The sequence below is a fragment of the Rhodamnia argentea genome, chromosome 6 (assembly GCF_020921035.1).
Source record: "Rhodamnia argentea isolate NSW1041297 chromosome 6, ASM2092103v1, whole genome shotgun sequence".
NCBI lineage: Eukaryota > Viridiplantae > Streptophyta > Magnoliopsida > Myrtales > Myrtaceae > Rhodamnia > Rhodamnia argentea.
The window spans coordinates 7,602,638-7,628,432 of NC_063155.1; the positions used below are offsets into that span (position 1 = coordinate 7,602,638).

The 25,795-nt window shown below is 39.8% G+C and overlaps 2 protein-coding genes and 1 non-coding gene across 5 annotated transcripts; 2 read left to right on the plus strand and 1 right to left on the minus strand.

Annotated features, from left to right (window-relative positions):
- The first annotated feature begins 5,236 nt into the window (after positions 1 to 5,236).
- On the plus strand, positions 5,237 to 10,196 carry LOC115742801 (protein LONGIFOLIA 1). 3 transcript variants are annotated; one of them, XM_030677297.2, is made up of 5 exons: positions 5,237 to 5,681; positions 6,189 to 6,259; positions 6,621 to 8,726; positions 8,830 to 8,983; positions 9,160 to 10,196. In XM_030677297.2, exons 1-5 carry the CDS (start codon positions 5,537 to 5,539, stop codon positions 9,990 to 9,992), a joined length of 3,309 nt encoding a protein of 1,102 aa, XP_030533157.2. In that variant the 5' UTR covers positions 5,237 to 5,536; the 3' UTR covers positions 9,993 to 10,196. The 3 variants fall into 3 exon arrangements, with proteins under 3 accessions (XP_030533157.2, XP_030533164.2, XP_030533173.2); XM_030677304.2 differs by having other exon boundaries at positions 8,833 to 8,983; XM_030677313.2 differs by having other exon boundaries at positions 8,836 to 8,983.
- Positions 10,197 to 10,900: 704 nt separating this feature from the next.
- TRNAT-CGU lies at positions 10,901 to 10,972 on the plus strand. Its single transcript has one exon. It is a non-coding gene; the product is annotated as a tRNA-Thr (tRNA).
- Positions 10,973 to 21,850: 10,878 nt separating this feature from the next.
- LOC115740316 (transcription factor TCP5-like) lies at positions 21,851 to 24,624 on the minus strand. The gene is given in 4 exon segments (XM_030673802.2): positions 21,851 to 22,735; positions 22,737 to 23,483; positions 23,485 to 23,684; positions 24,305 to 24,624. Coding segments are annotated over 3 exon segments (1,203 nt in total). The 5' UTR covers positions 23,647 to 23,684; positions 24,305 to 24,624; the 3' UTR covers positions 21,851 to 22,441.
- Between the last annotated feature and the right edge of the window lie 1,171 nt (positions 24,625 to 25,795).

Below are 25,795 nucleotides of genomic sequence, written 5' to 3' on the forward strand. Positions count from 1 at the left end.
AGAAGCACCAAACATATGAACAGATATAGAAGATATTCCTCAATAAGCTATTTGGGAGTTAAAAAGGAGAAGCAAGCTGTTTGTGAACATTTGTTGGGCCCACAGCTGAGGCCCACCATCATAGATACTATAAAAATGGGCCCTCTGTGAAGTGTTGGGCCCATGAAGGCAGGTGGAGGAACTCCCAGAATTCCAGTTAACATCTGGTTTATTCGGTATGATAGCTAAAGTGTTTTGCTTCATGCATTTGTTTTTTCATGCCCAACCAACTCATTGATGAAATGGTTGGTGACTTTCAATCAACTTGGTCATGTGTGAAGTGTTGGGCCCATGAAGGCAGGTGGAGGAACACCCAGAATTCCGGTTAACATCTGGTTTATTCAGTATGATAGCTAAAGTGTTTTGCTTCATGCATTTGTTTTTTCATGCCCAACCAACTCATTGATGAAATGGTTGGTGACTTTCTATCAACTTGGTCATGTGCAATCAGATGGGGGCCTCTGATTCCAGTGATCTGGCAACCTCAACTTCATGACTTGGAGTTGCCCTAAAGCTAGGTCATGACCTTTATTAGGGGGCATAGCCCCCTTTTGAAAAGGTAAATATACTTCACATTACACAAGGAAGTGGACCCTTGGGCCATGAGAAAGTATATCACAAAACAGTAATGTTTGTATAAGAAGTATATCACATGAAAGTAATTCTTCTATCAAATGTTGATATCATAAAACAATGAATTTTGTTCCTCGGGATGATAACAATTGCCGATGCTCTGAATTGTGAGTATTCGATTGAGTTATTGATGTCAAATCAGCATGTTGGGTGGTATAAGCGCGGTATAGAAACTCTTTTTTCCGAACTAAAGGGTCGATATGATCGGAACGATACTAGATCCACCTTGTGGCGCTTTTGAGGCTAGTCCTAGAAATTAATTGCATAATCTTAAAGATTAGACCAATCAATTTCCCCTAATGAATCAGTTGAAACGGATACTAATGAAAGAGACAGCAATGGTCATAAGTGAGAGGCCGTCATGTTGGTCCCTAAAGTTCAGTCAATCACTTTGGTTGTTGATGCATATACACATTTGCAGGCACATGATCAGTTGTCACCACTAATTGAGCTCATCTAACTTCTTCAATTATTCTTAAGAACAACCTGAAAATCAGGGCAAAAAAGAAGAAAAACATGAAAATCAAATCTGAAAAAAAATTGAGTAACAGGCATGCAGCCCTACTGGTTAAGATGCAATGTTCGACCCCGCGCTTTATGCAGAACAAAAGTTAGACAAAGAACAGACAAAAAAAAAAAGAAAGTATATGATTTTTCTTTCCATAAATAATCACTCAATACATTCAATTGCAGATTAATTGATGAATGACTTATACTTAAATCAATCGGATTAAGTTAATTTCGATCTTGTAACTCTTACTAAGTGATAAACTTGGCCTTCAAATTGCCTTTTTCTTTTTCTTTGTTTTACAATCAGGTCCTCTAACGATTTAAATATCACATGCACTATATTTTTCGGCTGTTACCTTACATTGCATTTAACTACAATTTCCTTCAGATGATATTCAAGAGACTAGAGAGCTTGGAACTCTTTCTATTCAGTTGTTACTTTCCTATGTTCTTCTAATTCAACCTATACATCCAGCATATCAATTTGTCTAAACACACACGTAGATGCGCGCGCGTAAAGAAAACTCGCAATAATTGATTGGATGGATGATGAGGGGGGTGTGATTCCATGCAAAATGTATAGACAGTGGTTTTCCCTAGAGATGATGTGGCCAATGGACGCAATGATTTTGGTGGGGTTTGAGATCCTTGGAAAGTAAGGCATCATTGTTCCAATCAAAGTAAGGCAAAATTAGATTTTTTTTTGCTTGTTTACGTTAGATTATAAATTGTCGGTTTTAATGAAAAGAATCGGTGCATGTGGGAGTTGAAAAAAGTTCTTCTTTTCTCAAGCTGCAAAAGGTTGACTGTATATAAAATTTGAACATGCATATGCTAGTCTAAGTCTTCCAGATCATATCAAATTAACATATAGATTATAGTGGATACACATGTTATTATATACTTATCATTTATGTAATTTTATTATATGTATAGATTGAGAATCCTTGACATTTGACAATAAAAGGTGAAGGGTAAAAGACAAGAGCAGCCACATGCCTTGGGAATCTCAACATGCCTTTTTTTTTTGGGGGGGCCAGATTGTTTTTTAAATAATACTTTTTCCTCAATCTATAAAAAAAACATTATTTTCAATGGATATAGGTATAAACAATAGCATATATAAAATTGGAAGCACACAGCAGCCATATGGAGGTGAACAGGCAGAGAATTATTCTCCTGAATTTATCAGGTAGATCAAAGTGTCGTTATGTAAAAGTCGATTTATATAATTACTTCAGTTTCGAAAAATTATTATAATGCCTCTGTTGGGAAAACAAAGAGTTGGATTAATGAATTTTTAGGGATGAGCTTGGTTTCAAGGTAGAATCCGGAACCGAACTTGTGGGGAATCAGCTCGGTTTCAGGTTTCAAGACATGCATAGTAGGTTTCACATTCGAAAAATCGGAGAATCTATTCCAAAGGGTAGGTTCCAGGTAAGTGAAACCCGAAACTTGGAACCTGTTACCCGAAACAAATGTTTTATTTTTTTTCTTGGTATATTTCATTGCGCAATCATGTGGTATTCCATGGCGCTCAATAATTGGTGTGTAATTTGAAATTACTAATATGAGCTTTCATTTCTATCGGTACTTATGACCGAGACCTTTACTTTGGTAATATTTCATATTTATTTACATATCTCAATATGAGTTGTGGTCAGTGGATTATAACAGCAAATTATGACCATTAAATGTGACGATTCAATTATTTAATTAAGAATACAAGTGAAATCTGAGTAGACCTCAGAACCGACCCGAAACCTATGACAATGTAGGTTTCAAGTTCCAGGATATATAAGATAGGTTCCAGGTTATGAAAATGATGAACTTATTCCGACATGTAGATTTCGGATTCCAGGTGGAATTCGTATAGAATCTGAAACCGCTCAACCCTGTTGTGTGTGTATATATACATACTTTTGCGCTTCTCTTGTCAACAATGACCTCCCTTTAAGGATTTGTTTATGTATCACATTAAATGCCTTTTTTTTTAAGATAAAAGAAATTGTCTTGAGTGTTTCCAATAATTAGATAATTATTGGAATTAATAATATAATCCAACTGCTTCACAAAAACGTGTCGGCCACTATGTCCTATGAGTTGAAAAAAAAGGCTCAATTCAACAAACTTAAAGCTTTTTAATTGTCTAGCTTCTCTTATTGATGATTGATTATTGCCCCGCATCATCAGAGCTCTCATTCATCAACCTATCTACCAAACTCATAAAATTTTGTTAAATGAAAAAGTGGGGTCACTCTGGATCTCTCCATCCAATATCGATACGTGTTTAACAAGTTTTCTGAGATTACTCGTTAATAATATCTTTTGCCCAAATCATTAAGTGAAAAGTTTTAAAAGCCCATTTTGTTTTTGTTTTTTTTTTTGGGGTGGTTTGTTTTCAAGTGGTTTCATTTTCCCAACTTGTGCGAGCTGGCATTCCCATTGGAGTACCAAGGTAAATATACAGCAACCACAAATATTAATCACCTTCTTTCCATTCATGCATATCTTATGGTCCAAGACGTATGGATAGAGACATTGTACTCTGCTTGACAATCAGGGCTCTAAAGTGATAAACTTGCATGTGAGCTTTTAACATCACATGAAAGACACATGAATAGGTGGCTACGTGAGACAAAAGAGGAACCGCATCCAAAGAACCAAACTCGAGATTTTTTGTCCCGCATACGAAAGAACGACAACAGTAATAGGATAGAATCACAAAAATTAAATCTCATTTACGGTGAAAGGGTAAACGCGAACAAATACTTTTAATGAAGATCCTAGCCTAGAAAAAAATCATTTCATCGTTCCTTTTTTATACCCGAGTCATATGGCTTCTGTTTTTGAAACGTTGCAATCCTAGTCAAATAACGATCTATGTTACATTATAAGGTACTAATGAAAAAAGATCAAAATCACAATAGGACTCAAGAATGAAAAATTAAATTGTCAAAAAAGTAGTACTTTTCTTGCTAGGCCACAAATAAATTTAATTCCATTTTGCTAATTGTAGTGCTACTATCATCCACTTCAATCTTTTTCTACCAAGAAGAGGAGGGGAAAAAAAAAACCAAAACTTTTGCCCTTCAAATGCCCTTCTTGATGGGGTCTCTGGTCTATAAACACCAGACAAAGAAACTGCTTACTCCATGTCCACCCTGTGAACACACTCCCTCTCTCTCTCTCTCTCTCTCTCTCTCTCTCTCTGTCTCTCTGTGACAAGCTCACATGTTAACACAGACAGCTTTAGACCCACTCACAAACTCGTCCCACATGGATGTTTGAGCCAAAGAGTGTAATGTATGAATACATCTGCATTTTTGACCCAGAAAGAGCCACACCCCCACATTAAAATATTTCCTTTTGCGAACTCTCTCTCTCTCTCCCCTCTCCTGCCTCATCTCTTTCTGCTTGGTCTCTCTTTTGTTCCTCTGCTCAGGATAAATACTAAAAACATCTCCTTTCTTGGATCTGCAAAGATTCCTATATGTTCTCGCATCTGGGTCTGCATTTATGTTGGTGGTGTTTATTGGAGGTAATACTGCAGAAGAGAAAAATACACAATTGGTGATTTTTCTCTGCACATTGTTTCGGTTCTTGGGTGAATCTCCTTGTCTTCACTCTTCAACCCTCCCAGGAAAAGAAGAATCGTCTCATTGGTCCTGTGATATCAGATTCATGGAGTCTTGTTCCTGTGATTTGCATAGCATTCTCGAGCTTTGAATTTCCCTTGTATCTGATAAAGAATAAATTTTTGGGAGGAATTTGTTGGAATGCCATTAAGGGTGATTCTAGTGTTGCAGAAGAAAATGTACTTCTGATTGCAAGAAGAGACGAAATCTGTCTTTGAGCTGTAATTAGCTGGAATAAAGTGGGGCTTCAGGAGAGAAATTTGGGTGGCTTTTCTTCTGTATGTATTCTGAAGCAAATGACTTGATTCTGTGGGAATTTCTATATGTGGAGGTCCCCATCTCGGGAGCTTGCATGCGTCTGATTAGCTCGTTGGTGAGGCAATAGTTTACCGGGGCAATGATCAGTAGCTGGTCAAAGAGTGTGGAAAGTGCTCTCTTCTTTTGTGGTTCACGCAAATGCATCTTGCTTCTGACTACTTTTGCTGAAGAGTGAGAGGCACAGGATTGCTCTTTTGGCTCTCAGAATGTTGAATATCTGATGTTTTCTCCAAGTGTTGTTTTGTTCATAACAATGCCAAAATTGTCGAAAAGCCTATGTCGGATTCTTTTGAAGTAGAACTATGAATGTTGCAGCTTAGAACAGGAGATAGGTTGTTCCCAAGGTTGAGAGAGATAAAATTTATCTTTCTGTGTGAAGTAAAAGAGAGGTGGTGGAGATGGCTGCGAAGCTTCTGCAAACATTGGCTGACGACAACCCAGATTTGCAGAAACAAATCGGATGCATGACTGGTATTTTTCAGATTTTCGATCGTCCCCAAATGATTGCCAGTAGGCGCTATAGCCACAAAAGGCTTCTTCCTGGTAATTTCTGACCCTTTTGCTGGGAAATGCTGTCAGCTAATTCTGATTAGTACTTTGATCAATCTTGTGTGATGCTGTTTCTGAAAAGTTAATATCCTGACTTGCTGTTTCAAGTTTGGCAGTTTATTCTCGGCTATTAGGTATCTTCTGATCCACTTTAATAGCATTCGATTTGGCACAAGAGAGAGCTTCTCATTGAATGATGATAGTCCTCTTGCACTTTCCAGAGTCATAAAAATTAGTTTCTTGTAGATTGTGACCGGCATGGAGATAGCCAAAAGTTTTTAGCATTCGAAATTACTGACTTGTAAAGCAACTTCACCGTGCAAGTTAAAATCTCTTCATGCCAGTGGTATATCTATACACTTTCCATGTATATTGCCATGTCTATGCATCAACTGTTGATAAACGGTTACCTTTTTCTGAATGCTTAAAACTTGCAAGCACAATTGCTTGAGATCCGTTTGAACTCACACACGTGCAATCTGATGCATCTCTTCCTACCAGGTAATTCTCAATCCAATGATCTCGGCATAGATAGAGAATCTGCGAACATGTACCTTCGACAAGCGCCTGATGTAAGCTCTCTATATCTCTTTCATCCCATTTGCGTAAAGGACTTGCAACTGCCACTTCATCGTTCAAATTGATTAAGATAAGGGAAATTTGAGTTTAGATGTTCAAACAATGTTATGCCCATCAGATATGGTCACGCTTTCGTGCAGTAACTATATATTTCTTTGAGTTTCTAGCGGATTTATATCTCAATTTTGTACATAGACCCAGGAAATGGCATTGGTCTCCAGATTTCTTGATTCTATCTTTTATTATATTTTGATATAGTAGCTTGGCTCGAACTTTGCCTTCCGCACAGTTTGGCGTTCAGCTCATTTCGTTTGGATAGTGGCATTAACAACCGACTGATATTCTTTATAGCAGGAAGTAAATTTCTACAAAAGTGTGAATGAGAAGCAGAGATTTTCCACTGAATCATCCAGAGCTTCTTTTTCGTCCACTTGTTCATCTTCCCTGTCCTCTCTGGAATGTAGCAGAACAGTTCAACCTGGACCCTCTTCCTTTGACCAAATCACATTCCCTGAAGCTCCCTCAAGGGATGCTACGGTGAGCCAATCTAGCCCGTCTCCCAATTTACACCGCAAGTCGTTGGATCTCCGGGATGTAGTCAAAGATTCAATGTATAGGGAAGCTCGAGGTCTATCAGTTAAAACTACGGCTAGAGAGGAAGTCACCGGACGCAAAGAGAGATATAGAGACTCGCTGAAACCATTACAGCCACCGAAACCCACTGAAGGTTCTTCTGGAGATGGGTTCGAGGTGAAGCGGAATGTCCCTGCAGATCTTAACGAATCCCTGAAGGTTCTTACAAAACTCCAAGAAGCACCTTGGTACTTCAACGACGTTCAGGAGCTTTCGAGACCAATGTACGAAGCAAGAGATGGGGCTGTGCATCTGATATCGAAGGTTGCACCTCGTTTTTCTTATGATGGAAAAGAGCTAAATTGCTTGTCCTTTGAATCACGGGAGACCATTAAATCCACCCCGAAGCTGAAAGAGCTACCCAGACTTTCACTAGACAGCAGGGAGAGTTCAATCCTGAGCTCTAACTCTAATTCAAAAACCAAACTTCTAAGAAGTGTGTCAAAGGGTAGCTGCAACTCAAATGAGAGAGCCCAGGATCCAGCGCAATCGTGTGAGTCTCAGAAGCGTCCTCCTAGTGTTGTAGCAAAGTTGATGGGCTTGGAGGCATTGCCAGATTCTGCCTCAGCTCCTAATGCTCTGGTTGGCTCTGTCAAATCCAGCTCATCTGAACCTGGGGATTCGTTCTCAATACCATTGACAGCAAATGGACTAGGCAGACCTACCAGAAACTTCGAGTCCTTGAGAAATTCGAGTAAAGAGCCCGAGTCACCACGCTGGAGAAATCACGATGCTGTCATGAAACCCATTTCAAGATCTCCCAATGAACCAGCGCCTTGGAGGCAGATGGATGGCAATCGAAGAACTCAAAAACTTCCCGTTAAACCTACCGAAGCTCCTCAAAAGCCAATTGATCCCTATCCTTCTGTTTATGGTGAAATTGAGAAAAGGTTGAAAGATCTTGAATTTAAGCAGTCTGGGAAGGATCTCAGAGCTCTGAAGCAAATTCTGGAAGCAATCCAGGCCAAGGGACTTTTGGAGACCAGGAAAGAAGAGCAAGCTTCACATTTCGGAACCCAAAAAGACCCCGTGGGAAGATCTAGAATTCTCCACCAGAACTCGAGATTGCAAAGGCAACAGAATATGCAAAGCAACTGTGGAACTGCTCCAAACATTGGGGGATCCGAAAGTTCAAGGTCTTTTGAATCCCCAATTGTGATTATGAAACCTGCAAAGCTTGTCGAGAAACATGGGTTCAATGCTTCGTCAATGATCCCACTGGACGCTGTCTCCAATCTGCATAAAATCCGGAGCAACGCAGATTCTAGAAACTATCCAACTTCTAGCCGGCCAGCTAAAGATCCGTCTCCTAAGATTGGTCGCCTAGAGTCTACTAGCAGCTTTGCTGATAAGAAAGCTAGTGGCAGGAGCACAAAATCTACACAAACATCATCAAGGCCTCAGCTAGTTCCTAAAGAGAACCCCGCGAGTTCTGCAAAGAGCTCGGGTTCTGTGAGCCTCAGATTGCAGCAAAAGAAGCTGGAGTTGGAGAGACGATCTCGTCCACCAACTCCTCCATCTGGTCCTAATAAACCCAGAAAGCTGTACAACAGGCAGAGTAGTGAATCCAGTTCGCCGGGTGGAAGACACAGGCACAGATCTTCCAATCTGCACTCTACTGATGACCAACTGAGTGAAATCAGTAACGATTCAAGAACACCAAGTTGTCAAGGAGATGACATCTCTGTTCATTCAGACAGCAGTATCGTCTTTGAGTCGCAAATCGATGCAGAAGTCATAAGCAGTGAATTGCCGACTGTGGGGAAGAGCAAACAGAGTCCATGCATGGAGTCCTCTAGTTATTCAGGCACCGGGCCGAAGCAAAAGGTAGGTGCCTGGGCTTCCAGTTGTTACTCCTATCCCTGAAACGATTATCACATTGTAGTAATCACTGATTGACTAATAGCATCTTACTTTGCCATGTGTATTGAAGAAGTCAATTCTCATGGTGGATGAAGATGAAACATTGGCGGAACTTAATACAGCAGCTACAGAATATCACAGTCCAGTATCAGTACTTGACTCATCAGTACACACGGAAGATGCTCCGACTCCTACAAAGCAGATGGTAAATTCTTTCAGAGGTAAAGCTTCTACACTAAAAAATTTCAGTGCAAGTGAGCTAATCATCTAGATTTTTTCGAACAGTTAAATTCAAGTTGAATGATTCTAATATGCTACCATTAGCCGTTTAATTGTTTGCAACTGTTGTACCAACATTGTATTGTGAATCCCAGTTGGAATACTGTCCATAATGCAGGTAATGTTGCTTATGAGTCTGACTACAATCATGTCCAAGATCAGTGGAACGCGACAGAGAGCCTCCAGCCAAGTGGTTTTGTCACCATTCCTACCTCCGAGGTTAATCGCAGGAAGTTGCAGAACATCGAGCTGTTGGTTCAGAAGCTTAGAGGACTCAACTCCAGCCATGACGAGGAAAGAACAGATTACATCGCCTCTCTTTGCGAAAACGCGAAACCTGACCACCGATATGTTTCCGAGATATTGCTAGCTTCAGGCCTCCTGCTCAGAGACTTCGGCTCAAGCGTGACTGCATTTCAGCTGCACCCATCAGGCCACCCCATAAACCCCAAGTTGTTCCTTGTTTTAGAGCAAACGAAATCAAGCGCTATAATAAAAGAAGACCCTGTCTGTGGCAAGGATGCGACTTTGAAGCCGAACCAGGAGAAAATTCACAGGAAACTCATCTTCGATGCTGTAAATGAGATTCTTGTTGGAAAGCTATCATTTTTGGGCGTTTCTTATGACCCGTGGTTGAAATCGGAAAAGCTAGCGAGGAAGTCGTTCACTGCACAGAAGCTTTTGAAAGAATTGTGCATGGAGATCGAGCAGCTCGATGCCAAGAATCCATCATACGATTTTCAGGAAGAGGACGATGGTCTAAAGAGCATATTGTGGGAGGATGTGCTGCATAGGTCCGAGAGCTGGACGGAGTTCAACAGGGAGACATCTGGGATGGTATTAGACATTGAGCGCTCGATCTTCAAAGACCTGATCAACGAGGTCATGATAGGCGAAATGGGTGGATCCAGAGCCAGGCCAAGCAGGCGCCTGGAATTGTTCGGTTGCTGATATCTTCAGTTTTCATTCTTTTTGACAAATCCTTTTTCTTCCCTCCTCTTCTCTGATTCTCATTTTGGATGTTTGTTTTGAGAGCATAATAATTGGTGTGAGAAGGTTCTTATCCATGGATGATCGAGAAAGCTGTGATTGTCTTCGAACATTATGTCATACATGTTAAAATGAGCAATATGCAATCCACTGTTTTAACTCTTTTAACTTTAGGATCGCATCATTCACTAGAGGCCCTGATCTATATCTTCTCAATGGCAGATAATGCATGAGATTTCCTGAAAAACTCCACAGGTTGTAAAAGTCGTTTCTCGGCACATGACCGGAGGAAGTTTGGTGTCGCGTACTTTGTCTGTCGTGTGAAAGATGACGTGAACCTCGAATGCGCAACATGACCGGATGGCACATATACTAAGACCTCGTGCATTGAGAGATCGGATGAAGTACCCCGTCGCGAGGGCTCTAACAACGAGCAAACCGTGAAGCCTGCGAACCCGAGAGTAGGACGGGACCTAGGAAGCCTAGGCTATTCTACATGTGAGACCTTGTACCAAGACAAGGGGAAAGACAAGGATGTTAGAATGACCCAATTGATAGCATCTTGATGGCGAAAGAGGATAATGCAGGGGGTTGTGTTGACACTGAATTTGACTTCTCATCAGTGGCTCAAGAACCTGCAGTGCAGGTGTGGCCACAAAGAGCCCCAATCCGGTGAAGATTTAAAAAAAAATATCGAGAAAAAGAAAATCCCTTCGGTGATAAAATAAATAAATAACACAAAAAAAAGGACAAACAGGCAACAACTTTGTCAGAATTTCATCACGACAGATGTCCAATTAGTTCGCTGTTTGGAAGCTCAAAATATAATATTTAAATGTAATTATTCAGACAAACGCAACATCAACGAGGCCTCCGTAGCATAGTGGTAGTGCGTTCGCTTCGTAAGCGAAAGGTCGCGAGTTCGATCCTCGCCGGGGGCTTTTATCTCGAATTGTGTCTCATTTTTTTTATTAAAAAAATTTCATTCTTCGGGTCTGGTTTCGGGCAGAACGAGGTTCTTGGGTCGACCCACCAACCACATGGGCCTTCACGTGATTTTTTTGGGCCTAGAATTCTTTATTCTTGCTCTTCATTACTCTCGGCTGTCGAACGATTGTCTTCCTCTTCTCGTCAAGTCAAGATCACAATGTCATTGGAATGGCAATGGCATGATGGATCCGTCGATCGCAGCTCGACTCCCAACTGTTCGCGCGCGGGTGACCAAAATGAAGATCGGTCGCGAAAACTGCGATGAGGAGCAGCCGGCGGGCAACTCGCAGCTCGAAATCGTCGTGAATGAGTCATGGGATCAAAAACCGAGTGTCGTGAACTCAAGAGAGCGTTCGGTCGAGGGTTATGTTCGGATTCCTGGTTTGAGTTTGAGGAGGGTTTTCGCTATGTCTTCAATACGTGCTTTCGTTTACACGAGATTAAACCAAGGAAATTTTTTGTTCTTTTTAAAGATTTTACCTCTTGCTATTGTTTTTTTAGATCACATCAATTTAAATCTCGCGCTTCTCTCATCTAGACTTGTCAAACGGGTGGATCATGTCGGGCCATAATGGTCCAATCCAGATAGGCCCATTTAACCAATTTAGTGTAATACAAATTTAGCGACTCATACTCGACCAACATATACTCTTAAAGCGCTTCCATATCTAATTCAATTTTGAAAAACTCATACTCAAACTGATTTAAGTGTGCGGAGTGAGTGAGTGTAAGATCGAATGAAGACAATAGAGAATGGATAGAGAGTCATAAAAGAACAAAGGTGTTTGATTCTTAATCTCAACGTATAATTGTTGAGATGATTTTCACTATATCAAAATATTACAAACTATTATATTTCAAAATAAAATAATGCAACAATGAAAAACAATAATAAAGAGATAATCATATTATATAAGTTGTCAATTTCTTGATTTTAGTATCTCCAAGAATCGGCGCTTGTGATTTTGATTGATATCTTCGGATTCTTCTTCCTTGAGTGATAAATTAGTGCCTTTATCGCCCCTCAAATTGGGAATAGAAGAATCTCAAATTCCCAATGTGCGATATAAGTTTCCAATCGTACTCCTAGATAGGGGTTTTGTGAAGAGATCAGCAATTTGATGCATAAAAGGAATATACTTAGTCACAAGTGTTCCAAGAGCAACTTTTTTTCGCAGATAATTTAATTTGATATGTTTAGTTCTTGCATGAAATACTGGATTAATCAACAAATAAAGTGCATCGATATTATCACAAAATAGTATTGGTGGACTAAGATGAATATCTAAATCTCTAAAAAGGAATAATATCCAAGTAATCTAGTTGTCAACGCCATTGCACAATACTTTGCCTCGGCACTGAATCGAGTAACCGTTTGTTGCTTCTAAGAAAGTACAAAATTCAGTAGTCAATCGTCAAGTCGGGGGACAATCAGCCCAATCTGCATCACAAAAAGCATACAAGTCCAAAGTTGACTTGGACAAGATTTACATGCTTCCATCTGTTATGCCACCGACATAACGTTAAATGCGCTTCACAATTTGAAAATGACTCATTGAAAGTCTATGCATGAATTGAAAGACAAAATTGATTGCATATGAAATATCCAGCCGTGATCGTGAGATTTTGAAGAACTCCAACAATACTTTGATATAGCGTAGGATCCAAGAATAGAATTGCATCTTTATTAGAATGAGAGATAGAGGCCACGGGTGTGGAAACCGAATTACAGCCCCCCATTTGTGCAAAATTAATGAAGCATATTATTGTTGGCACGGATAAAAACCGTCGGATAATACCCTCACCCCCACACCTCGAAAATAGAGTAACGGCCCCATATCCTTCATTGCTAATTCGCTACTCAATCCAGAGATATACCCATCGAGCAATTTTCGCTCATCACCTGTAATGGTAATGTCATCTACATATAAAAATAGAGCTAGTATGCCATGATCCGATTTTTCAATAAATAATGCAGGATACGAAATGCTACAAAAGAAACTGGATACCAAAAGAAACGAGTTAAAGCGATCAAACCATGCTCTTGGTGCTTGCTTGAGACCGTATAAAGCTCTCTCCAATTTGCAAAATTAAGACCGATGATTTTTGTCATCAAAATCGGGCGGTTGCTCCATACAAACAAGCTGTGATAAAAATCCATGTAAGAAGACATTTTTAATATCTAATTGTTTGATGGACCAACCTTTAACAATAGTAATGGTGAGGACCGTTTTTATGCTTCCTAGTCAAACAAGCGGCAAGAATGTCTCAAGGGACTCTACTCCCGCTACTTGAGTATATCCCTTGGCGAACAATCTGGCTTTTAAACTTTCTAATGTACCATCAGCCTTTGACTTAGACTTAAAAATCCATCTACCACAACATTAGTCTTTGGAAGACGTGGAACAAGAGTCCAAGTTTCATTCCGATGCAATGCCTAGAGTTCCTCTTCACAATACCAGCACGTGCTCAAGTAACCATTGAATGATTTTGAATGGGTGATGTGCTGCTGAAGAGTCATGAAGAACATCCAAAGAGGAATCTTCATTTGTCAAATTCCATGGAGAGTCAAGCGGAGCACCGGATGAGTCACCAATTACAATATAACTTTGGCGAACATGTGATTCACCTCCATCAATGTTGTGTTCATGAGAATTATCCTGAGTAGTACAATTTAATAAGTCACTACACGATTGATCCGAGTTAGTAGAGAACACACCTTGTTGCAAATATAAACGTGAAAATTCCAAGTCAAACTCTAAATTGTCTACATTTGGCCAGCTTATAAATTATGATACCTTCGCTTTAACGGTTTGATTCCGAAATAATGAGCTGTATACAAGATAGGGAAATACGGTCTCATCGAAGATGACATGCCAGGATATATAAATTCAACCAATCGGAAGATAGAGACTTCGATATCCCTTATGGCGATCACAGTAGCCGAGAAATACGCATGGTAACAATCGAGGATCAAACTTATTCTTGGTGTATTCCCTAAGATAAGGAAAGCACCTACAACCAAAAATTCGCAAAAAATTATAATATGATTTTCTATCAAATAAGAATTCATGAGGTGATTTCATGTTTAACACCCTTGTAGAAAGTTGATTTAAGAGAAAAACTGTTGTTTGAAAGCTTTCGACCCAATATTTTTTAGGAATTCCACTTCGGTGAAGCATCGTCAAGCCAATTTCACGTATGTGCCTATGTTTTCGCTCAACAACTCCATTCTTTTTCGGAGCATTTGAGCAAGATACTTGATTAACAATCCCATTCTTTTGCAAGTGGATGAAGAATCTGCTCGATTGAACTCTCCTCCTTCGTTAGATTGAAAGGTTTTAATCTTGCCTCCAAATTGTCTTTCCAAATATTTCTTGAAATTGAGAAAACATGCATAAAAATCAAATTTTTGCTGCAATGGAAACAACCAAGTATATCACCTATAATTATCCACAAAGCAAACACAACATTGAAACCTTTGAAATGAGATTATCAGAGCCTTTCCCCACAAATCACAATGTATCTTTTTGAAGGGCTTATTAGTACAAGTTTTGGAAGGCAAAAAAGGAAGTTTAAGTGTTCGCCCCATTTAACAACTACTACATGTGGTAGTAGGTTTATTCCAAGCAGTAACAATGATATTGTCTTTATTTTGCAGATGACGGCTTGTCATCGATTGTTGATGTCCCAACCTTTGATGCCAAGTACTTTCATTAGCTTTCCTGAATCAATTTGAAATAGTGCTTCTTGCACCTTTAAGGTATATAGATTGCCTTCACGGTTTTCAATTGTTAGAACCTTTCCCCTTTTCTTGTCCTTTATCACAAAACCAGTGGCGGAGGACTCAAAATTTAGAGGATAGTTAGTTGTAAATTAGCTCACTAATGATAAGTTCTTTTTCATATGAGGAACAAGTAGAACATTTTTTAAGTCAACAACCTCTTGGCCTAAATTGATATGAGTATTACCAACATGGGAAATTTCAAGTGAATCGCTATTTCCAACCATAACACTATAGTTTCTCATATATGATCCTAAGTTGAAAAGGTTACCTTCATCTCCGGACATATGATTTGAAGCTCCGTTAGTAGTGAACCATTTCGAATCCCGACTATCTCAAACAGTAAGTGCAGCAATTGAAAACAAAGAGACCCTTCTTAAAAAATGTAACCTTGGAGGCTTCAACATGGAGGTTGTGAATGAATCATATTGATCACCTAAGTCATTCAAAACAAAGAGACCCTTCTTTTTGTTCTTAAGGGCGCATCCAATAGCAGATGACTCATTAAAATATTTTTGAAAAGCACCAAGATACTTGTGAAGAGATAAAAAATTATCTCTATGACATTTTTGGATTTGTAGAAAAATTGAAACTTCACGTTCCTCAGATACCTTGGGAAAAATCTTTTGTAAAGCTAAACATACCTCAGCATATGTCTTCAAATCTACTACTTAAGCAAAAACTTCTTTGGAGAGCGTTGCAATAATCCATCCCTACAAAAGGCGATCCGACCTTCTTTACTGTAAAAACTCTAGATTTGTCATTTCCTCTGAGATTCCAATTTCTTCTCCGGTAGCAAAGAAGGTGATTGTTGGACTTGGCCTCTAGTACTCGCCATCAATGAATGCCACTAAATCCCGACTTTCAATTAGTGCAAGCATTTGTGCTCTCCAATAGGAAATGTTTGTTTGTGTCCCTTTTTTTTTTTTTCTTGGTCGGAAGTGTCGGTTTCAGTGACACAAAATTGCTAATGCTCAAAGACAATGAGCATGGATACTTAGGGGAACCCCTGGTTAAGGATCGATTTCTTTCGAAAATATTCTCTGATATCATGAAAGAATAAATGTGTTTAATTCTTGATCTCAACGTATAATTGTTGAGATGAGTTACACTATATAAAGATATTACAAACTATTACATTTCGAAAGGAAACCATTCAACAATGAAAAATAATAATAAAGTGATCATCATATTAAAATAGTTGTCAATCCCTTGATTTTAGCATATCCCAGAATGAGTGCTTGTGATTTTGATTGATTGCTTCAGATTCTTCTCCCTTAATTGATAAATTAATCCCTTTTAAGCCATAGAGGTATTAGGTTTAAGTAAGTTGTAAACATATTTATGACCAATTTACAACCCATTATGACTCATTTAACACTTACAATGTTTAAACCCGTTTATGACCTATTTATTAAATACAACTAACCCATCTAACAAACTATCTCATCATACATGGATTAAGAAATGGGTTTATGACGCATGTAGATAGGTGTACTCTCACCAACGGAAATTGAGTTACTTGGGAATTTCATTTGCTCAAAATGGAATTCCTTTCCTAATGCTTAACGAATACTTCATATGTGGTCCTCGGTTATAAATTGCTACCCGAGCCAATTTATACAGTAAATAGGACCACACAGTATGAAAGAACTACATAACCCCGGCCATGCTTATCAAAGCGCGTGGTCGAGTTGAAATAATGTCGATGAAGGGCGCATCTAGTTCAAATCTTCGTCAATAGAAACGCACAATCCGCACGCGGGTCTTACTTAGCCGGCCATTAGAATACCTAATGCACCCTGCATCTCCTGCAAATATTATGTTTAGGCTGAATCGGTTCTAGGTCGAAAGACCGCAATGTACAGGTTCCAAAGGACAGGACGCTGCTGCAGATTCCTCCAACGGATGCGATGAAGGGCAAACGCTCCATACCATTCACTCAACATGCATACGTATATGCAGATGCGTACGTATATGCAGTGTCCACTAACCTATCTTTTTCTGAAAGGGATAGCAAGCAAATATTACCCTATCCTTTTAACTTTAGGACCACCACAAGAAACCTTTCCTTTGAAGACAACTTTAAACCCAACTTGCCACTGGGGTATCCTTTAATGTTCTTCTTGGATCTTGTGACCCTGTCAGAATTTAGTCCCTATCTGCTGCTGCTCTCTCGCTCTCTCTCCCCTCCTTCCTTTTCATCTGTCTGAGTCTGAGGAGAGAATGGCATGTTCTGCGACCCCACAAGCCCTATTCTTTTTCCTTGGCTGTGGATCCTTTCCATGCCATAATACTCCTCTTCCGCTGGATTGGGGTAAAGCGTCGCAGAGAAAATGACACATGAAGCCTTTTTCTATGCATCCTCACAGACAAAAAGGGTGAGCAGATAAGTCATCCTCTTACTTGAGGTTGAGGGTACAGCTGTGTTTATAGTTCAATTAAGCCGCTTAAGAGTGATGTCTGAACATATTTTATGTCTTAACCTTCTCCCGCAAAGACCGATTTGACGATGAACGCCTTCAGCACCAGAATCCGATGGGTGGGTCAGTGAAAGATTTGGTGAAGCCATCACACGTGATGAGTACAAGATTATGATCAACCGTCAGGAAGTTAAAATTGCATGTATTAAGTGAGCGTATCAAGTCTAGGTATTATTGTCTCTATGTAGTCTACGCAATGTATAAAGAGAGGGAGGCCTGTGGTCATGTTCTAGGGTTTCTAATGTGTTGCAGGGGGGTCAGTGTCTTTCTTTCTTTTTCACAGTGCTTTTGTGGGATCTATGTTCTACGGTTCTCATGGATTGATCGTCCTTCTTGACATTGGGGAAATAATGCAGCCCTACTTTATACAATGACGTGATCACACGCCCTAGCTCGGCGTGCTTTGCTGCATGCGCATGGTTTATATGTTTTAAAAGCTATGCATGTGTGAAGAGGGGACTGAAGTGCGTAGCTTATATACTTAGGTTAAAATTTTGACTGTTTTCTCTCTCTTTCTTTCTCTTTTTTCCATTTTCACACTTGTCAACATCAAGCCTTCGATTATAAATCACGGGTACAAAAAAGGAAGGAAAGAAGAAGAAGAAGAGATAATTAGACCCTTTTGTAACTTTTGTAATATGTCAGGTAAACATTCTTAATTCGGTGTCTCCATGAGCCAATCGAACATATGGCGCGTTAGAAAGATTTGTTCAAGTCATGTGATCTATTGCATGTGTCCTATAGTGCATTCTTTATTGCGGGCGAAAATAAGTGGCGACTAAAGATGCTAGACCAAGCATAGAGAGTAATTTGGAGTTATAGTGTTTTGTAGGATAGAGATTTGATAAGTTTCAACCTTCTTCTACTAGCCTAGCTATTGCAAGACTTGTGGAAATATTAGGCAAATAGCTAGGGTTTTACACCATGGTTAATTGAAAATCGAAGGGCCAAAATCAACGAATTCTACCAGATTTAGTTGGGGTTTGGTTGCACTAATTCAACATGCTTGCTATTTTTTTTTTCCTTGTGTCATGCTTGTAAAAATTAATCAAACGTTTATGATCAGTTAGGTAATTTGATATATTGGCCGCACAAGGACATGGGGGGCTAGCTCGACGACTAATTTTCTTCATCACAGATCATTCTTAATTAATTAGTTATTATACATGTGTCACAAAAAAAAATTATTGAGAAGCCACAAGAACAACAAAAGCTGAGTAGGATGTTGACACCTAAATTTTTTATCCCAAAGGTCTCATTCGCATTTCATGAAAATTAGGTATAAAATCCGCCAATGACCCTTGAACAAAACCATCTATAGTCTCACATTCTCATTCTTTAGTGCATCTTTCCGCATCTAGAAATTAGGGGTATAATTTTAATAAGACCACGAGTTTTTGTGGACCAGCCTGGTACGCGACCCGCTGTGAATTTCTTCTTGCATTGAATCTAAACAAGCTCGAAGCTCGGCACGGGGACGCTGAACTCAGCGTAAACCCTGACCTCTCTCATTCAAACAACCCTATTCATTCTCGACCCCCCCTCTCTCTCTCTCTCCCCCCACCCCCCAAAAAAATTGTAAGGAATGGCACTAGAGGCCATGTGAATTTTTGGCTTAGCTTGAAATAAGGGTAATTGGAACTAGGCAAGGAAATAAATCAAGTTAGACAAGAGGATGGAGCTGGCAAACTCGTGTAGACAGAGAGAGAGAGAGAGAGAGGATTCCAGGAATCCTCGAGCACCACCGCACAAATGGGAGATCTCCGTCGTCGGTTTTGGGAAGAATTTTGGTACAAAGAGACATCTACATGATGCCTTCTCCATGATTGGAGACATTCTCGTGGGATTCTTGGTCTGAACGGCGAGTATTCAACCCCCGTCCGGCTGGCTTGGGAAGAAACTCAGGGACCAAAGTTTAAAGGTTTTTCGCTCGCTCTTCGGACCTAGTTTCAATCTGAACACTGCTTAAGAGTCCCCATGCGCGGCCTAATCTACCTCGTCGCGAGCCGGTCTTATCGGTGTCTCGTCTAGGCAAGCCTTACCTGAAAGCATATGGAGTTCCTCCCGTGGCATTTTTTAGTCTCAATGAATTAAAAGTCATAGCCACACAAATTTCTTTGGAAAATTTGTCCAATCAGTCATAAACCTATTATATGAATGCTAATTTAAACCTCAAGCTTCTAACTTTGCCAATTTAGTCTTTAACATTTGCGCCAAATTCCAAAGTAGTCCTCCCAGCTTATTTTCACATGAAATCACTAACGTGACGGTGTGCCATGTAGGACAGATGGCAATAACTAGACCGCTATGTCAGCAATTTCGGCAAAAATCAATCGGAATGACTATATTGAAATTTCACGCAAAAGTTTACTACAAAATTGGCCAAGTTGAAAAATTTAAGATTGAATTGGCATCCATACAATAAGTTTGGGATTGATTGCGTAATTTTTCCTATTTTTTAATGCACAATCAGAACATCGATTAAAAATTAAGAAAATCATATACACTTTTTAGCTTAGAGGCATTTGCACATGTTTTAGAATTGTTGCATTCCATCCTAGAAGTTTTGGCTTATTGTTGCATAGATCCTAGGCGAATATTTAGTCTTAGTTTTCATGAGAGATCAGCATGTATGAGATTTCGATGGGTAAATTATCAAAAAATTCCTAAACTTATTGCATTTGTGCCAATTCAACTCCGGACCTTTCAATTATACCAATTTAATCCTAAACCTTTTAGTTCTACACCTTTCAATTGTGTCAATTTAGTTATAAACCTTTTGAAATTTAGCCAATTTAGTCCTAAATCTTTTAAAGTTTTACCATTAGAGTCCTAAACCTATAATTTCAGTAATTGGCTGGACATGCTAAATTGGCATTTTGTCAAAAGGTTTAGAACTAGTTTGGCTAAATTGTCATAATTGAAAGGCTTAGGAATAAATTGGCAAGTTGTCAAAAAGTTTAGAATTGAATTAGCACAAATAAAAAGTTTAGGATTACGTCGGCCGCCGTACAATAAGTTTAGGATTTTCTGGAAAATTCCTGATTTCCCATTCTAGAGCTCACACGGCCGCGTCCAAGAGCGTTATGACTAGGGTTCGTTTTTATTTTGCCCAATACGGCTGGGGTTGGTTTTACATTTGCTTTAATTATTTGTTTAGTGAGTTATTTTTAGTGCTTATGCACTTATTTATGGTCTGGTAAAGGTTAGCAGTGGCTATAACCTCATTCGATTAATCATAAACAAATAATCAAGCTCCGATCAATAAGGTTTGGAAAAGCCCGTGCGACATGTAAGTGCCACCACACAATAGAGTTATACTTGCATGCTTAGCAATCCATTGCACCTCCTTGAGGTTCATCCTCAGGAGGGTCGCAACATAGGATGAGTTTTATATATAGCTTGCACTCATGTATATTTTTAATGAAACACTTATTATCAAGTTGAAGTGTTTGAGTTCAAGGATTGATGTTTATTATCATTCTCTAGAATCAAACGGAGCTTCAACACCTCTTCTCGTGTGCGGATCGAATAAAAAGCGTCGCATGAAATTAACGAACAGATTATAAAATGACCAAGAGACCTTACGACATAAGTAGATAATAGAAGAAGTATCAAGATATCGAAAATAACTTCATCTTCACCTATGCCCCGAATTTTATTTTATTTTTTTTTTGGAGGAAGTAAGAAAGAGTTTGAGGAATGCAGCTGCATCCATGTTTGATATTTATATGTGTATGGTGACATTCAACAGTCAAAACTAGCTAGGGTTGGTTTCCCCTTTTTGTTTTGACTTTTCCTTTTTAAGCCAGTTAGCTAGGGTTGGTTCATAATATGTTGTAGCTGTGATTAATTGGAGGTAGATGGACCGAAACCAAAGAACATGCAGATGACTTTGCACAGTTATTCAGCTTAAACTTTACTGGTTGTGAATTGCTAAAGGACAGAAAAAAAATCATATTCGGTAAACAATGCACCATGCGAGCTTATCAGATCTATCACAGTATTCTAACCTGAGTTTGGGAGCTACACAGAAGAGAAACTCTCTATGATGCGACACGGGCATCGAACTCATGGAAGAAAATTTTCTAACCTAGGAAACTGCGATCGGGTCGCTGTTAGATTTCAAGGCGAGATAACAAGCATGCCGGGTTTAGTAGGGGAAGTTTCACCGGTACTACTGATAAACTAAACCATACCCAAATGAGAGAGGAGGCGACACGCAACGAATTATCACTGAAACACTGTTTTTTAGCGCGTTCTCGTCAAATCCAAATGATGTGTAACACTCCTTTCTCGTTCATTCTTATCCTGGTTTTGATGCGTTGAGTCTTTCTCACTGTTTATGAGTGCTGCTTTTTGCTAAGGTACAGCCTAATCTAATCACAACATTGAGCTTTAAATGTTAAGAAATCTGCTTAATAAGCCCGTCCAGGAATTGACAACATGGAAAGCATGTCCAAAAATTGACGCTTAAATCAAAGAGTACTTAAGCAGGATCCAAGAGGGGAACGAAAAACTATATCGATTTTTAGATAATTAAAGACAAAATTAAGTTTATGCTATGATACACACGGCACATGTCGAATAAATGTGCACTGACTAAACATATCGAGTTTTCGGCTATAACATCCCGCGTATAAGGTATCGTATGCAAGATAAGCATTCGAATACAAGGCCAAAAAAGGAAAAAGGAAAGGAAAGGAAAGGAAAATACTATGTTTTTGTACGAGAGTCATTGTTGCATTTTCTTCAAATAATTTGGCCATGATATATGACTGAGATGCTACCCTAAAAAGCTGCAGGAACAGAAGAAAGCCTTAAATAGAAGCATCTTACTCTGTTGCAGAAGTTGATGATGATGATGATGAGCCAGGCAAAATACTCCATGGAGCTTTATAAATCTTGTCTGACCAAACTGAGGCACTTATGAAGTGTGTGTTGGAGATAAATATGCAGGAGAAACATGTCGCCACCTTGACGATGTTGCTGCTTTTTTTCGTCCATACTTAACTTCTTGTTCATGACCATATCCTAAAGCAGCAATCTCTCACAAAGATTATTGAATTATAAACCCTCTTTTGAAAAGATTTTGGGGATATCATCGTCTCGAATGATCTTCATGGGAGAGGGTGTTCCTCATGTTTGGAGATTCAAGAACCGCTCCTGTCCTCGTCTTCTTCGCTCTCGCCGTCGTCTTGCCGTTGAAGAAATTTGGTGCTGGTGCTGGTTTGGAACGGCAATCTCATTGGCGAGCCCATTAATTGAAGGGATGGCACGAGGGAAGTAGGCAAGATGTGCTGTTGCGAACTGGAGCTCAGTAGATGAAGGTGGTTCAGTTGCCTCGGATCTGTGTCGATGGAAGGGGTAAGATACGAAGGGTAGGAAGGAAAGATCGGGGTCATCGCCGCGGTCGGGCAGAAGTATAACTGGGGAGCAGAGGACGGAAAGAGCCGAAGAGGAAGCGATCGACGAGGGATTTAGGGGATTTTGATCTGGCAGCAATTGAAAGCTGTGAGTCCCAAGCTGAGACAATGACAAACTCGAAGGGTCCCATTGATTATTGTAGGAGTACGGCAAGGCGCTGTTCGGCAAGCCGCTCAAGGAATAACTAACGATTGGGAAGAAGTTCTGAGCTGATACCTGTGCATGGTGAGAGTTCACTGATGATCCCAAATGGTCATGCACTTGATCGGTCTCAATCCACTTGCCCTTCTCAGAAAGAGGCTGATCATTATGATCATCTATTTCGACCTCCTTGTTCTTTGCTCTCAGTGTGTTATACGTATCGATGTTCCAAAACTTTGACCTTGCCATCGCCGAAGATTCGCTGTCATGAACCCCGTGATCGACACTACCCTCGGCAATCTTAATCCCGTGCTTCAAGAATGTTGTTGAGCTTGTGGGGAGAAAGGGAGAGATCAAGGAAGGTTGCGGGTTGGCGCTCGACGGCTCTTGCGGGAATAGGATTTGCTGGTGGAATTGGCCAAAGTTCGGAGGCATTTGGAGCGGTGGCAACCTGTCGATGTCTTGTTTAGAGGCATCTAGCAACCAGTCGATGACTTTGCTGGGTTGGCTGAGCCCTAGCTTGTCTTGAAGATCATACAATTGAACTGCTGTGGGCACGGAGAGCCTAATCCTCCTATCCCTCAGACCCCTAATAGTGCAGACCTTGCTGTGCCTATCCTTGCCTCCCGAAAGAGCGCGAGACACGCACGATCCTTGGGTTTCGGAAGCCTGACCATTGCCTGGAAGTCGATGGCGGCGCCAAGCGGGACAAACTCCCGCCGGTCTCGTTCTTTTCTTCCTCGTGCTTCGCTGATTGAAATCCTCCTCCTTCTCTTGGAATTGGGTTCATCTTACTCCTCTCATGATCATTAGGATGCAAGAGATTGGCTGCAATAAGAATTGTCAAAAGTGTTAACGCGTGAAGTCACCTTCTTTCCTCTATACAATCTCAAGCACAATTCATTTAGGTTGCCATGCATTGATTTGCAGCAGTATGCAATAACTACAGATCAATTAACAAGAGAGAAAGAAAAAAGAGAGAGTAATTAATTACATCACGAAGCATATCACCAAACAAGCATGTTCTTTCTCCTTATGACACGAAGCAACTGAAAGAAGATCCCTATGGCAAGTATACTTTCCCAAAATCAAGAATTGGTGCAGAGAGGACTTTCGATTTTCGATGATTCAAGAATTCTTTAGTCAAGTACTCAACAAACAACCATTTGATTTGGTTAAAAGACATCTCCAGATTGCTAAATGCGCGGTGTCCCGATTTGAAAACCTAATGAAAGTAGAATCTAATTTTGGCCAAAGAGGAAAGAATCTTGCATCTGTCAACAGATCTAGAGTTCAATTATCTGATTCTGAAGAAGGAAACCTACTTTGAGGAAACATAACAAGCTAGTATTCGCACATCCTCTTTTGAAAAAGAATGTCTTCGCATATATAAACTCGACAAAAATTATCAAGAAAATATGTAAATCGCTGCTTGATTATGAACTTACTTCAGCTAGAGAGTATTCACCATCTTGATAGCAGATCAAGATCAGTTCCCTTCAATTCTCCAGAACTGCCAACGAGAACAATATGGTCGCCTGAGAAGACGAGGAGTCCGAGGAGAGGGTGGAAACGAGCGAGTGAGCGAGCAAGAGAGAGAGAGAGAGAGAGTATCAATCTAGAGACAGTAAACTGTACATCCACAATATAAGTTCAACTGAGGAATTATTCACTCTTGGCTGGAGAATGGAAAATATGCCGAAAAATTAACCATGGCATGTTGCATATTATGTTGCATGGGAATGATGTGAAAAGAGGTATGGCATATCTTGCTCCCAAGTGTTATATGCCGAAGTTGCCACGTCAGCCAGGTCGACTCAAGAGTTCTGTAAATCATAAATTATCATTTAACATGCGTACCGAATCGCAAATTTATAGGTCGAGATTGATTAGAACTAATCCGACACGTGTTATTTCTCTTCTTTTTCCTGTCATTAAGAGATCAGTTAAAGATTGAAACAAACCCATCAAAAGGGTAGGTTTTAAACTCAAAGGGGACCATTGCCAAGACATAATTGAAAAGGAGAGAAAGAAATCAGAGAGAGAGAGAGACTAAAACTTTATTTGACGCAACAAGAGAATAGCTTTATGGGGTGTACTCCACATAGCATGATATGATAAATGCATGCGCAGCTGAGTGAAAAGGATGGCAAGGTAGTGAAAACCATCATGCTTTAGAATTATAATTCTGCCGTCTTGTGTGATCTTGGGAAAAAAATTCTACAGAAGATGGCAAGAACACACAAATGGAATCTTGTTTTGGCTGAAGCAACATCGTTTGTGAACGTTGTGAATGAATGAGAGAATGTGACTGCTATCAATTTGGAAGAGAATGGTTTTCTTTTTCAAAGAAAGTGCTGTGTGAAGTGAATTAAAAGTCAGAGAAGAGATGGGTCTTAATCGTCTTGTGGCTTCTGAAGTTGTGGTGTGAGCAAAACTGGAAGTTTTTCATAGAAGACTGCTTGGATTTGATGATAGATTACTAGGTCTGCCTACATTGTAGGGGAGGGACCAAAATAAAAAATGGGTTCTTTAAAGCATCCACTCAGTGTGCAGAGAGAGAGAGAGAGAGTGAGGGACCACACGTATTGGCAGTGAGATATGCATATGGTACATATACACAGAGATCTCAAACCCTAATTAGTACTAACTCCACCCAAGAGAACTGCAGCTGTATATCTTCTTGGGCCTTTCTTCTTCTCTCCATGCTTCCTTTGCATGTACTGATAAATTAAACAGATTTATAGTTGTTGGAGATTTGGCTGCCAATATGCTTCTTGATCTGGAAAGATTATTTTTTTGTTTCTTTTCTGGTAAGCAAGTCACTCTAATTGAAAAACAGATGGAAGGAGCAAATTCTTGTAGCTTCTTGAATGTAGGAACATGGCTTTTTCCAGGTTCAATACATGTGTGGTGCTCCTCTATGGGAGAGGTGAGAA